Below are 15,200 nucleotides of genomic sequence, written 5' to 3'. Positions count from 1 at the left end.
GCAAACGCGAATTGAGAATAATGGCAACTCTGTGCTGCCTCTAGGCTTCGATAACTATTCCTCACATTACAGGTTACACGCGTAGACACCATCGTCGCTTAGGTAACTTACACACATTGAGCCCCAAAATTCACTATGAGTCCGTGCAGCGAGCAAGAACCAATTGCTATCATTGGGGCAGCATGTCGCCTACCCGGTGAGACGACGTCACTTGGGAGATTATGGGACATGATCAGTCATGCCAGGAGCGGCCACGGGAAAGTTCCATCTTCGCGATGGGATGCAGATGTGTGGTATCATCCTGATCCAGATCGCAAAGGATCTGTAAGTGAGACCTTCTTGTGTGAACACAGCAGTGTGTTAATATTCCTGGCCGTGAAGATCAGCGTGAAACATGGGTACTTCCTGGAAGAAGATGTCTCTGTATTCGACGCCCCATTCTTCTCAATGACAGCGAAAGAGGCGGCGGGTATGGATCCTATGAAGAGATTACTTCTCGAAGTGAGTTATGAGGGATTTGAGAATGGTAAGTTCAACGCTCTATCTTAGTGCGAAGCTTTGTTACTGAGACACTGTTAGCCGGTATCCCTGTGGACGCCCTTATGAACTCGCAAACTGGATGCTATGTTGGATGCATGACGAACGATTATGAGCAACTATCGACTCATGAGATTTATGACGTTGGAGATGTTGCAGCTTCTGGGATGAGTGAGGCTATGACAGCGAACCGAGTGTCTTGGTACTTTGGACTACGAGGACCCAGTCTAACCCTCGACACCGCATGCTCATCAAGTCTCTACGCCCTTCACCTCGCTTGCCAGTCACTGAAATTGGGCGAGACCAATATGGTAAGACGTCAACTCGCAGCGAAAAAAAGAACAGCCAGTAACACTTTTTTAGGGACTTGTTGCCGGTGTTAACTTGATCTTACATCCCAACTTTATGCATCAACTCTCGTCAATGCACATGCTGAGTCGCGAGGGAATCTCTCATTCATTTGATCACCGAGCAAATGGGTATGGTAGAGGAGAGGGGATTGGATGTTTAATCGTGAAGAGACTAAAAGACGCCCTGAGGGATGGAGACACGATCCGCGCTGTAATCCGCGGCACGGGCACCAACGCAGACGGAAAGACGCCTGGAATCACACAACCAAGCTCAGAAGCGCAGGCGGAGCTGATCAGGAGCACATACGAGGCCGCAGGCTTGCCTTTCTCTGACACACAGTACTTTGAGGCCCATGGCACTGGTACTCCTTTGGGAGTAAGAAGATCCGAGTCTCATTCCCTATTCGCGAATGCTGACCGTTGCTAGGACCCCATTGAGCTATCAGCAATTGGCGCCACACTAGGAACTGGCAGAGACCCCGAGTCAGGGCCACTTTTTGTGGGCAGCATCAAGGCAAACGTCGGCCATACCGAGGGATGCTCCGGGCTTGCTGGTGTTCTCAAGTCCATCGTCTGTCTCGAAAAGGGCATTCTCGTTCCCACCGCTGGCGTCGAGAAGGTGAACCCGAAACTGAGGCTCACAGATTGGAACTTGGCCTTGCCTTCAGAAAATATGTCCTGGCCTTCCAAAGGACAGCGCAGAATCAGTGTCAACTCATTTGGTTTTGGTGGTGCCAACGCCCACGTCATCCTAGACGATGCTCACAACTATTTACGAAATCGAGGTTTGCTGGGCAATCACAATACCACCACCTTGGAAGACGACTCATCAGAATCTGGTATCAGCATGGGGTCTGAGTCACCGAGACAAGAGTCGCACAAAAGGCTTTTCGCCTTCAGCACCAAAGACCAGACAGGAATCGACCGCCTTGGCCCTCTCTTTAACGACTTCTTGTCAAACAAGGAAGCCACGTCGAACGCAAGATTTCTCGGTGACCTTGCTTACACTCTCGCGGGCCGCCGATCTCATTTTGAGTTCCGAAGCTTTGCTGTAGCAGAGTCCGTGTCAGACCTACAGACCCAGATCGAGAAGGGCTTACCAAAGTCCAAGCGCGCTTCCAAGCACGACAATCCTATCTTCGTTTTCACTGGCCAAGGAGCTCAGTGGCCTGCCATGGGTAGAGAGCTACTCAACAACTGCATCTTCCGAACGAGCATCCATAAGTCGCAGGTCTTACTGGAGCACTACGGGTGCCCGTGGGATTTGATCGATGAATTGTCAAAGACTTCTGATTCCAATGTCGATCTTCCTCAGTATAGCCAGGTACTATGCACCGTTCTTCAGATCGCCCTGGTGGATCTTCTTCGGGCCTGGGGTGTCATCCCGAAAGCAGTCGTCGGTCATTCAAGTGGTGAAATTGGTAAGTATGAATCTGTTTTGAATGGAGGCATTCGACAACTCACTAACATTATCATAGGCGCGGCCTACGCTGCCGGACTAATTTCTCGCTGCAACGCTGTTAAGGTGGCCTACCTCCGTGGAGTTTGTTCCGCCAAGGTCGCCGAAATTGTGAGCCCTCGAGTCGGCGCCATGCTCGCAGCCGGGTTGAGCGAAGTGGAGGCAGCCGCATATTTGGACCAAGTGCCCCCAGGTTCAGCTGTGGTTGCATGCGTCAACAGCCCTTCAAGCGTGACACTATCTGGAGACCGTGATTCTATCTCCCAGTTATGCGAGCTGATGTCGGCTGATGGCAAATTCGCCAGAATGCTTCGTGTAAAGACGGCATATCATTCTCCTCATATGAGCACTGTCGCCAAAGAGTATGTCGACCGCATGGGAGTCATCCTACCACTCTCCGACGAAGATCAAGTTGCGCCCATGTTCTCATCTCTCACCGGCAACCGCGTTACCTCGAGAGATCTCGACGGTTCCTATTGGATGAAGAACATGTGCGAACAAGTCCGCTTTTCTCAGGCCATGAGCAATCTCCTGGAACATTCCCCCGACGCATCAAAGGGACGAAGTCGCAATCGTACGGCATGGAGCGCCTTCATCGAGATCGGTCCACACGGCGCGCTGCAAAGCCCAGTTAACGAAATTGTCAAAGCGAGCCAGAGTAAGGCCGCCAAAGAGGCACCATATTTCTCTGCTATCATGCGTGGCAAAAATGCCGAGTCTACCTCTTTGCAACTCGCGGGACAGCTATGGGCCTCTGGTCACGCTGTGAATCTTCTTCATGTCAACGGCATCATACCTGAGACTTTACCAATGGCGTTGCCAGATCTTCCATCGTACCCGTGGAACCACAGCAAGAGCTACTGGCATGAGTCAACCATAGCACGTTCAAATAGGTTTCCTTCTGGCCCACGGACCGACCTCCTTGGCGTTGCCGTCGACTTGCAGAATCCAATGGAGCCTAGGTGGCGGAACTACCTGCGCATCTCGGAAAACCCTTGGATTGAAGACCACAAGATCACTGGAACCACGCTTTATCCAGCAGCAGGCATGATCGTGATGGCCATGGAGGCTGCTCAACGACTGGCTGATCCCGAGAGACGCCTGAGGGGAATCACCTTCCAGAATCTGAAGTTTGAGCGAGGTTTGGTCGTGCCTTCAAGAGACCAAGCCGTTCAGACTGAGGTCAGTCTGCGCCCAGACGACTCGATGCCCTCGACTTGGAGCTTCACTGTTTACTCCACAGTTTCGGTGGGATCATGGACCAAGCATTGCTACGGAGCCCTTACGCTCGACTACGAAAACGATAATCGCAACCGCCTTGGTCCTTCGGAGACAGAATGGCGAGACATCACCGCCGAGCGACAACACATTGAGCAGAGTGTATGTGAAGAGCTCGATATGGACTCTTTCTATGATGACCTAGAATCTGTCGGCGTCGAGTACGGCCCAACTTTCAGAAACGTTTTCCAAGCTGCAGCCGTGCCTGGAGAATACACTGCGTGCGGTTCTATCGCAATCCCTGACACCAAGTCGGTTATGCCCTCCAACTTCGAGTTCCCCCATCTGATCCACCCCGCCACTATGGACGCCATCTTCCACCTCCTCTTCATCTCCTTCACAGACGGCAAGCCGTTGGAGGAAGCAGCTGTTCCGTACACGTTGAAACACATGTACATATCGACAGATTTGCCTCAGGGTGACGGCAGCATCTACACTGGCTATGCCAAACGCCTCCGAACCAACGGTCGCGAGATATCCGGTGATTTGATCGTCTCGGATGAGGACTGGTCAGAGCCGAAGCTCATCGTCCGCGACTTCGCCCTCAGGCAGGTTACCTCGTCTAGAGATGCATCATCTTTGACTAGCGAGTCTGCTCGAAGAGTGTGCGCCAAGCTCCGCTGGAAAGAAGACTTCGACTTCATTCGTGATCCGGTCACGCTACAGGGTTCGCCTTCAGTTGCGGGTCTTGGAGAAGTGATGGCCGCTGTCTTGCAGCTATTTGACCGACTGTATCACAAGAAACCGAACTACAAAGCGCTCGTTGTGGTTGCGGATGCATGCGACTGGGCTCAAAGGCTGCTGCAGGACATTCTTCACGCATTTACTACTGCCAGTGAGGGAAATATCCAATCAACCAACAAGCTCGCGTTAGCCACGACAACGAAGGACGCAAGCAAGATCATTGACTGTCTCCCCAAGTCTTCTCAGCATGTTATTAATGCGCAAGAATGGCCTGCTCAAGATGACGAGCCCCTCCCGTTCTCAGACGAGAGCTTCGACTTGCTACTTGTTCTCGACGACCCATCCAAAAGCATTCACAACTCAGCTGGCTTCCATAGGCTCCATGAAGCATTGCAGTCGAAGGGCTACCTTGGCGTGATTGGGCCCATCCTCGCGCCTGACTCAAGTGCAGAGACTGTGGAAGATACGTGTGCTTCAGGCCTACAGACAAGGATCGCCATCTCAGAAGCAGAGTCATGCCGTGCTCTTGCCCTCTCCCAGAAGTCTCCTGCATCGAAGTCCACGACTGTCCCAGAACATGCCTTCCTGCTACATAGAGCTGGTCCGGCTCTGCCTCAGGATCTGCAAGCCATGTTGACAGCCCGACTCAACGCGCTCGGATGCCAAGTCCATCCAGTCACGCTGGAGCAGGCTCATGATCTACGAGGAAAGCACATCATATCGCTTCTCGAGGTTGAATCTCCATTGGTGTACTCTTGGACCTCCGAGGAGTTCCTGCAGTTCAAGACATTGGTCTCCGGTGCGAGTCACCTGTTTTGGGTGACGCGTGGTGGAGAGCTGCAGAACTGGGATGGCGGCCTCGAGTTCGCGCCCTCTCAAGGACTTCTCCGAGTGATGCGCACGGAGTATTCTCACATCACCTTGCCACATCTGGACCTTAGCCGAGGTGGCCATCTCTCGTCGGAAGCAACTGCAGATGTGATCATGAGCGTTTGGCACACCTCCCTCGCGGATGATTCTTCGCAGCTTGAGCTGGAGTACGCAGAACTCAACGGGACGATCTTTGTGCCCAGATTCGTGGAAGACGAAGGTATCGACATTGACTTGGGTCCAAGAGATCAAAGTCTCAAGCCAATTATGCAGGCTCTGGGAGACGACAATCCACGCACTCTCTCTCGACAAGATCACCGCCTTGTTTGGGTTGATGACGATATGTCGGTATCTCTCGCCTCCGCGGAGGTTGAGATCAATGCTGAGTATCTGGCCGTACAGAAGAGCAGTGCAGATTCTTCGGAGAGCCAAACCTCCGTTATCTCGGCCATAGCCATCACGGGCACTATTGCAGCGGCTTCATCGGAAGTCGCGTCTGTTCTCGTTGGGCAGCGTGTGATTGCCTTGCGTTCCGGTCCCTGTCATACCAAGCCTCGGGTTCAAGAGTCACTAGTGAGAGTCTTGCCTGACACCATGCAACCCGAAGAGGCCTGTGCAATTATCCCGGCTTTGGTTGCTGCGCAGTATGCGTTATCTCACGTTGCAAGACTTGAAGATGGACAGACGGTTCTCATTCACGGAGGAGAGACGTCCGTTGGCCAGATGGCCTCCCATCTTGCACGCGTATTGGGAGCTACTGCTTTCGTGACGGTGGAGGGTGCTTCCGAAGACCCGACGGTGAGCCAAAGCCTCTGTCTTGACTCAACCCGCATCTTCGAAGACATTTCGGACCATTGCAAGAAGTCAATATTGCGACAGACGGATGAACGAGGTGTAGACCTCATCTTAAACTGCCGCCAGGCTCTCCCGACTTCAACATGGTTCGAATGCCTGGCAGACTTTGGTTTCTTCGTAGATATCAGGGGAGGGAACGCTTCTCATCCAGTCAACACAAGCCCGGCCCGAAATGCCACAGTCGTTAAGGCCGACACATCTCAACTTCTTCAAGCGAAGCCGACACTTGTAAGCAAACTTTTCAAGAGGGCTTGCGATCTCATCGAGAGCGGTCAGATCAGCCCAATCATTCCAAGTGTCATACGGTCTGTTTCCGAGTTCACCAACTTTGGAGACGCTGGCCCCACAGAGTTTGTTCTTCGACTGGATTCAGACGACAAGGCCCTTGTTGCCCCATCAAGGCTCCCTGAACTCAGACTGGACAGTGACGCTACGTACATCCTTGCCGGTGGTCTCGGCGCTCTCGGCCTCCAGATTGCTGAAATGATGTTCGAGCATGGCGCCGGTCACGTTGTGTTCCTTTCACGATCGGGAGGGGACAAGGCCCAGGCTGAGCTCGGCGCCTTCCGCGAGCGAGGGTTGAAAGTGGACGCATTGAAGTGTGATGTATCCGACGCCGCTCAGGTTGAAGCTGCAGTGAGGGCCTTGATTCAAAGCCAACGTCGCATCAAGGGTGTCATCCAGTGCGCCATGGTTCTAGAGGTACGTTTCTTCTGTTTGCTGGGTATATACCGTAGATTTGACTGATAGCACCAGGACGCCATTTTTGAGAATATGACATACGATCAATGGCAGAGGTCGACACGCCCCAAGATTCAAGGTACCATGAATCTTCACAACTACATGCCGAAAGACGTAAACTTTTTTATCCTTCTCTCTTCCATCACCTGCGTCATCGGCAATGCAGCCCAATCGAACTACGCCGCCGGCAACACCTTTGAGGACGCCTTTGCCCACTACCGCCGAAGCAAAGGACTCGCTGCAACTGCGATCGACGTTGGTCTTGTCACTGACTCAGCCCACTTTACCGGAGACTTTGACATGGACGCCTATCTCCAGATGTATGAGCATCGTTGGGATGGCCTCCAGACAACCCAAAAGGAGCTCGACACTGTCCTGAGAGCAGCCATGCGAGGCCGCACCGCCGACGGACGGCAAATCGAGCCCCAGGTTGTTCTCGGTCTTGGAAGCTCCATGCCGACCGGAGCCGCCTGGACCAGAGATCCTAAGTTCAGTCATAGAGTCAACCATGATGCATCAGCTAGCTCTGGTGCCTCGGAAAGCCAGCAGTCAGCCTCGGAGAGGATAGCAAAAGCCGAGACCTTAGCTGACGCCGCGCTCATCTTTGAGGATTTCCTCAAGACGTATGCTGCGCAAGTCATGGACATTGCTCCCAGTGAGGTGGATCCCGAAAAAGCATTTTATGACTTTGGTGGTAAGTTTGACCTTTATTCCAAGAGCCTATGTTTTTTCGTGCATACTGACAGTGTTTGATCTAGTGGACTCCTTGAAAGCCGTAGAGCTTCGCAACAGGATCTTCCGAGATCTTCAGTCAGACATGTCCGTGTTCGAGTTGTTGAGCCCATCGCCGCTGTCCAAGCTGGCGTTGGAAATTGCGAGCAGGAGCAAGTTGATGGCAAACATGACAGAAAAGGCCGGTGCGCAGTAGAATACATACAAACGAGAATCATTAAAGGCTTTTCTGGAACTCGGACCTAGACTTGAACTGCCAGTGGAGCCAAATGTTTCATTCCATTCAACGTCTTAGCTCAACTTCATGAAGCCATCTTCAGAGCCAGTGAAAATGCCAGTACGGCACCGGGAGAGAGTACTCCGCTAGCGACGGTAAGCACAGCCATCCTAGCTATGAAGGAATCCATTACAGTTGAGAACCATTTGCGCCTTTTCAACCGATGAAGCAATGCCGATGATTTCAGCACCTGATCCGCAAACGGGACAAGCGCCGCTGTGATTACAAAAATGTCCCATTGAAGAAAGTCTCGTGCTCCATCTGCAATGACTGTAGTTGAGGCCTTGTCGATGTACTCGGCCGGCCAAAAGACGCGACGCAAACCGCCCTCTGACGGGCCCAGTAAGGCCCACAAGTGCCCAGCTGCGGCAGCAAACCCCGAAAACATCAAAGACGCCATGGTGTACGCTTTCGCACTCGCCGGCGCCGGCTTCCACGCCAAGTATGCCGACAATTTCCTTTGGCCCCAACAGCAAGCAGGATGAGCGACAGCCAGGGCTAGAGGGGTAAAACGATAGAATGCGATAAGTCCTTGTCGTTGGCCTGTGGTGCAAGATGAACTGAACGCGGGATAGAGAAGCATTGCCGGGGTGATGGCACCCAAGATGGCGGTTGGAACCAGCGCGAATGCCTCGTTGACATCTGACGGGCCGACGTCCGACTTTTCACTTCCGTGGGCGTCATCGAGAAAACGTTCGATATGCGTGAAGCAGTAGAGGGGATACACAGCTGCAGCGCCCCAGGCTTGATTGAAAACGCCCCAAGATAGATGCTCTCTGTCGATGGATCAGCAGGCTTTTCCTCTTTATCGCATGGTGGCACACGCTCACAGGATTGCCAAAGGCGGCCGCTTCCCTCGGTCCCATCCCAGAACTAGCATACAGTGCGACACCGTTTGCATAGTTGTAAAAAGACTGACGAGCAGCATACGATCGGCTGATGATCCGTTACTGAGAATGTTGTTGTAGAAGATGACAGCCGGAACAAGAAACTGGTCAAATCCGGATATCCCGGTGAAGCTGGTTCGGAGAACATCGCCATTCGGAAAAGTGCCCGTTCGCTTTACTGAACCCACAGACCCGGCCACACCACTCCGGATCATCCTTCCCCAAAGGGCATCGTAGCCGACGAGACTTAGCCCGAGGAAGTATGTGTGCATCGTGAGATTGATAGCTATGGTTAGCGGCAAGCAATGTGCAATACATCATGACGGTAGGGGACGCGGCGGGTTTTAAGTTCGCAGTCACACCTTGGCCACGACCTTTCCCAGTACGAGCGAGTCATGCCCCACTTGTAACTTTTTGCTCGATTTAATCATCTCATCTAGCCATCTCAGATATTGGCCCTGTTTGCCTTGCAGCTGAAGTAGGAAGGATACTCCCATACCTCCTTGTAGTACTCCAGCGTCTTGGTAAATCTAGCATACAAATACAAATACATACTCAAGCTTGCCAACGTTGCAAGTAAAATTCCCGTCCAAAATGGAGACGAAACGTGCCATACGAAGATAAATGCTGCCTTCTCATACGCTTGCTGATTTCGGAGCAACCACCGGCTGACGATGCCCGCAGCCAGTAGAAACGTCACCGCTACGGGCCAGCCACCCATCTTTGATTTTAATGAAGTACCCTGAAGCTGAGCTCTCTGGACATCCCATGCTTGAGAAGCGATGGGTGCCGCATCGGTCGTCTGCATCCCATGTCAGCTGGCCATTCGGGACAACACACTGAGGTTATCATAGTATACCTCTCCTTCCAGAACGCCGATTTGGAATTTCGCGAGGGTTTTGTACGCGTCTTCGGAATGACCAACATACTCAAAGCTCTCGGTGCCGTCTGATCCAGCGACATCCTTCAACACCTCGACACCGCCAGGGTGGTCATCCACGTAGCTGGAAACATCATAAACTGCGGTCGTCAGATATTATCTTCAACCATGGTGTCGTAATCAACTACCTTTGCCTCGGATAGAAACCCACAGATTGTGAACTTCGTAGTGTTTTGCAAGCTCAGACTCCGTAATCACGTCCATCGTCAACTTTCTTTGCCAATGGAGAGTCACGTTCTTCCTCAAGCTTGGCCGTCAAAGTCTCTGAAGTTCAAATTTCCTCGTAGAGCAGCCTTGCGCAGGCAGTATCTCGCCCATCGCATCATCCCGTATCCACGAGCCAGCCAAAGGACTAAGACCAGACTAGAAGAGTGGGTCCGGGCAGCCGAAAGTGGCATCAGGAGAGGGCCGGCCCGAGCGGGGGTTCCAGTTTCGGCCTTCGGCTCGATGATTTTGTCTTTCACCGATGGGATCTTCCAGGGTCATCCCAGCTTCGCATCACCCAAAGAGGCAAGAAACGGAAGCCAAGCCATTTTGAGCATCGCAGGATATCCAGGACCTCAAAGCAAACGACTGAGCAAAAGTCTTGATGCGTTAAGATTCACTGTCACGGATCGCCAGTCCTAGCTTTCTTGGTCTCCCCCAGCCAAAGATCATCGTCAGCTGAGGCTCACCCCTCGACTCTGCATCACAATGTTCCAACAACAGTTCACCATTGGCCACGGCCCGTTTGAGCGATGTCATACCTTGAGTCTGCCGAGCATCAAGAGTATGCAAGAGCTCAAGGCAGGCATCGCCAAAGTCTTCTCAGTCTCTGACTGTGATTGTAGGTTCGAGATGCCAAATATTCTATTAGCTTGTCGCTGATAACCGAGAAGCTATCTGTTTTTACAACAGAAGAGACGTTCTCACATCGCTGGATGACATCGAAAAGTGCGATGCTCCAGTGCAGATCAGAGTCAACGGGGAGATCGTGAGAGAGCCCTCCGGACCAGAGCCGTTGCCGTACGTCGGAAACCGCTATGAGCTGTACCCAGACCCACTTGGCAACTATGACCGCCTGTTCGACAGATACGGGCCAGTCATCAAAACTGTGAACATGGGAACCACGATCTATCTCACCAACGACCCAGACGTGTCTCGCGAGGTTCTCCGCGAAGGCCAATTCTTCACCAAGACGACCTCGGATCCCAGCCACCCGTTGTATTACATGCGCAATAATGAGGCTCTTTTCACTTGCGATAGTGATGCCCCTGCATTCAAGCTCGCCCACAAGTTCATCCCTCCAAGTCTGACACCAAAGGCTGTCCGTCATTATACGCCAATCGTGCAGGCCTGCGTGGACAGGTCTTTCAAGGTGTTTGATGAGCTCGATGACAAGGAGCTCGCTTTCAATGTGTACCAGTACACTTTCAAAATGGCTGGTGAGATCATCTGGAAAGTTATCCTTGGGATGGATCTGGGGCACTTTGACTCCATTGATTCAAAACCCCACGAGACCATCAGACTGCTCGGCGAGTATCTTTCTCTGATGAAGAAGACATCTCTTCGAGGAAGTTGGTACGGATACCTTCCGTTCGGCACCCCTAAGCGGCTTCGCCTTGTTCGGCAATTGCTTTGGGACGGTGTTGCCAAAGGTATCGAAGAATCCATGCCAGAGGAGACACCCCCAGATCTGCCAATGAAGGATGCGGCGCTCAACGCGACTTGCGTGGCAGATTATTTACGCCGGGCAACTGACGACAACGGGGAAAAGCTCCCGGAGGATATTATGCTAAGCAATTGCGTTATCTTGGTTGGAGCTGGATTCGTCACCACATCCTCCCTGCTGGCATGGCTGATCTACGCCTTGGTCAAGTATCCCGGAAATCAAGAGCGTCTGCTTCAAGAGCTCGTCGACAATGGAGCAGAGGCGGGGAAAGAGTGGTCATACGACGAGCTGACCGAGATGCCGTTTTTGGATACATTTGTCAAGGAAACGCAGCGGATGCACAACCCGTCTTTCCAAACGGCGCGCAACGCGAAGGAGGATGTTGTCCTGCCGGGCGGATACTTCCTGCCCAAGGGCGCCGTCGTCATTCCCACGTTTCCCTCTATACACAAGAACGCGGCCCATTGGGATAATCCCACCCGGTTTGACCCCGACCGGTGGGAGACCGAGGCTGTGAAGGGGAGGCACAAGATGGCTTACACGCCTTTTGCGGCGGGTACTCGGGGCTGTGTGGGGTACAATCTCGCACTGCTGGAGGTGAAGAGCGCCATGGCGAAGCTGGTTTATCGGTATCATTTTGAGGATGCATCAACGGAGGCTGTGGTATATGACCCGGAGTTCATTGTTGTGCGACCTTTGAATTTGTACGCCCGAGCGGTGAAGCGGACGAAGTGGCCACAGAAGCAAGCATGATGAGGTTGGGTGCTTTGCCATGGCTTCATTTCAATTTGATTTCAATGTTCTTTTAGTATTCTAGCGTCACTGTAATCATCGTTATTAGTTTGCTGCATTTTTAGTCAGGCTGCTTCAGTCATTTTGAACACATCACTCAAATTGAACGGATGCAATGGCTCGCGATTTACGTCCTCGTTCCTGTTCCCGACCTGTGATAGAACTTGTCAAGCATACAGGCCCTATTTCCGTGTTTCTCCAGGAGCATTGGCACGATGCTCTGCAATACGATTTCCTTTTTCGGTCAGCTCCGGCCCCGACTTGGGTCATCCCGGCTTGAGCTCTGACCAGCCCGCGGCAATCAACAAGACGGAGCAGAAAAGGAAGATGGCCACGACAGCGATGCGTGAAATACGAGACGCAGGCTCTCACTGATCTTATCGAAGACAGACGTTGAAAGCCTGCATTGGATACCATCAGATTTGTCACAATGGCGACCAACACGTATGCCACGACATCCACGCATGTTGGTGTCAACGCCGCCAATGGTACTACTAGCAGCGTGACCACACAACTAAGCGTCTTCGACCTGATTCCGCCACGAGTTTACATCAAGTTCATCGTCTACCTCCCACTGCAACCCAAAGTCACCTTCCAGCAGGCCTTTGCGCACCTGCAAGCCGGGCTCCAAGGCACGCTTCGCCAGTTTCCGTTCCTGGACGGCCGCATTTTTCCGAGAGATGAACGCGAGCCGGGCTGGAGACCAGGGCACATCGTAGTGTCGTACGACCCCTCGGGGTCCAGCGACAGGACTAATCCCCCGAGACAGCTGGTTTTCAAAGACCTCTCGGAAGTCCTGCCCGACTTCGAAGACCTCCGTGACGCAGGCTTCGAGTTCTCGGCCTTTGACGACGAGCTCGTACTCTCCGCGCCTTTCGTGCCGGATCTTTCTGGCGGTGCAGATGTGTTCTTGGCCCAGGCAAATTTTGTCAATGGTGGCTGCATCCTCGCGGCGGGATTCCATCACTCTGCCAGCGATGCGACCGGCATGGTCACCGCGATGAGAGCCTGGGCAGAGCACTGTCGAAACTTGGGAAATCCTGACAACAACGTTTGCGACTGGCTTGCACCGGAAAGTTTTGGCCGGACACTGCTGGAAAGGTTGTGGAGCAAGTCCCCAGCCAAGCCAGTCACGGAGATCCCGCGCGACACGTGGGGCTTCCTGGGATTCCAGCCCCCGGATGCGGAGGACGATCCGGCGGAGCATGCGGCCCCACCTCCGGCGCCGACACGAACGATGGAGTCGAGCATCTTCTACATCTCGCCTGAGAATTTTAATGCACTGAAGCGGGAGGTGCTTTCGGATGGAAACGACGGATCGGGCTTGTCGGCCAACGATGCACTGCTGGCCCTTTTCTGGCGAGCCCTGATGAAAGCCAGATATCGAGCAGCTATTGCCGCCGGGCAGTCCACTCCACCAGATGAGGTGTCCTACCTCGAGTCACCCGTAGACGGTCGCACAGATTTCGATCCCGCTCTACCGTCATCTTACGCTGGGAATCTCGTTATCGTCAATAAAGTGCCCATGCCGGTGGTCGACCTCGCGGCGCCCACAACAAGCCTTCGCGATGTGGCTTTGAAGGTGCGCGCCCAGGCCGCCAAGGTGAACCCAGGGCTTGTGAAGGATGCATTCACTCTTATGAGGGAAGTTCCGGACTACACCAAGCTGAAGCACGCATTCACGCGGCTCGACGGCTTCGATGTCATGATTACGTCGGTGCTGCTTCTGCCGCTGGACAAGATCAATTTCGGGGCGGACATATTCGACAACGACGGCAAGCCTGAGTCGCTGCGGCCGCTGATGGATGCTTTCAACGCCAACTTTAGACTTTGCATGGTACTGCCAATGAAGAGTCACGGTGGCATCGAGCTGCTCGTCAGTCTTTTTGCTGATGAGATGGACCAGCTTCTGGAAGACGATGAGTTTGCAAAGTTTGCGGCGTTTTGCTGCCATTAATAGCATATGATGAAAGAGGCACAAAGACGAATTATTGGATTGTCAGTTAGAACTGTGTATCGGTTATGTCATTTCAGTTTGATCGTCATCTGAATATTGCAGTCCGTGAGATGAGAATGAAAGACAAAAAAGCCGATGATGAGTCTTCAGCGCAATTTCGAAGCATCGGTTGAAGGCGACGGTCTGAGCGCGTCTTGGAGTCTTGGGCCAAGTGTAGCCGGTGTTCCTGATGCACGTGCGCTGCGAGAACGAAGTTCGGGCGGCCCTGAGATAGCGCCTCAAATCGCGCGGTGTTAGTTTGCGAATCAACGTGTTGTCAAGAATTGAATCGATTGTTCTCCCAGTCTTTCGGGTGCGACCGGCTTCGCACTATTTCCCAAACATGTGGGAGGCGGTGAGATGGACAGCCTGCCCGCACCGACTTTCCACGTGCGAATACCTAGGCCAGCTGCTTAGCTGCAGAATACGGTCGCGTGTTCTCCCCCAGACTTGATGATGACGATGCAAAAGTCTAACTTCTAGCTTTCAGAGCGGTTGCCGTCACAGCCGCCTAACCGTCTCAGCTGTGTGTGGTGCAGATTATGCCCAGACGCGCGAACTGAGGCATTACTTTCACCTTCTCAAAATAAAAACTTGAACTCCTTATCTGTAAATAGAGGTCATGAGATGTATTCGTGGGGGCGCTGATGGATCCTTTGAGGCAGATGCGTTATGCCGCAACATCGCGAGCGCCCGCTGCGCGATGTTGTTGCTATGAGGCATTTGAGTGCTGCGTCGCTGATCTCACCCGTCGACTGGTTGGGGGAAGATGAGCCGGGGGCTGTGGTTGTGCGGAGGAGGCAGCCGAGTCAGAAGATGGGATTAGTTCCGTGTTACATGTGAGAAGCCCGCAAGAATGGGGGACGGAAGCTTGGCTGGATGTGGCTTAAGCTCAATTTTCTCGAGGCGAGGCGTCGTCGTGTAATCTGTGAAGAAATCGGCTTCTTCAGATCCCAGGACTGGGGGCCGTGTTGTTTCTCCGCCGGCACGAAATTCCCTCACGCTACAATCTGCCTGAGCTGCACGTCACCGTGTTTTGGGGGTTCACAGGCTCGACAGGGGTTTCGATTGACCGGATTTTCCCCAGGTTGCGATTGTGATAGTCTTGCGCGGTGAGGTATTGGGCCGATGTCTGAAAACCTTAACCTGAC

At 53.0% G+C, this 15,200-nt stretch overlaps 3 protein-coding genes across 3 annotated transcripts; all 3 read left to right on the top strand.

The window, feature by feature from the left end:
• Window positions 1-238: 238 nt before the first annotated feature.
• Window positions 239-7,702, top strand: FUB1-0 (Reducing polyketide synthase FUB1; the record flags this gene model as incomplete). Its single annotated transcript, XM_032024219.1, has 8 exons — window positions 239-324; window positions 387-526; window positions 580-848; window positions 901-1,263; window positions 1,315-2,308; window positions 2,366-6,735; window positions 6,790-7,468; window positions 7,533-7,702. 8 exons carry the CDS (start codon window positions 239-241, stop codon window positions 7,700-7,702), a joined length of 7,071 nt encoding a protein of 2,356 aa, XP_031879045.1.
• A 2,601-nt stretch (window positions 7,703-10,303) lies between these two features.
• Cyp4f4 (Cytochrome P450 4F4) lies at window positions 10,304-12,014 on the top strand (the record flags this gene model as incomplete). The annotated part of the gene is made up of 2 exons (XM_032024217.1): window positions 10,304-10,436; window positions 10,489-12,014. The coding sequence occupies 2 exons, from the start codon at window positions 10,304-10,306 to the stop codon at window positions 12,012-12,014; spliced, it is 1,659 nt and encodes a 552-aa protein (XP_031879043.1).
• Window positions 12,015-12,483: 469 nt separating this feature from the next.
• On the top strand, window positions 12,484-14,010 carry CGGC5_v005677 (Acyltransferase BOA11; the record flags this gene model as incomplete). Its single annotated transcript, XM_032024216.1, has 1 exon — window positions 12,484-14,010. One exon carries the CDS (start codon window positions 12,484-12,486, stop codon window positions 14,008-14,010), a length of 1,527 nt encoding a protein of 508 aa, XP_031879044.1.
• Window positions 14,011-15,200: the final 1,190 nt, after the last annotated feature.

This window comes from Colletotrichum fructicola, assembly GCF_000319635.2.
Source record: "Colletotrichum fructicola Nara gc5 chromosome Unknown KSG_Nara_v1_contig03, whole genome shotgun sequence".
Classification (NCBI taxonomy): domain Eukaryota; kingdom Fungi; phylum Ascomycota; class Sordariomycetes; order Glomerellales; family Glomerellaceae; genus Colletotrichum; species Colletotrichum fructicola.
The sequence above is the reverse complement of the archived record's forward strand: the minus strand, read 5'-3'. Positions and strand labels throughout refer to the sequence as shown.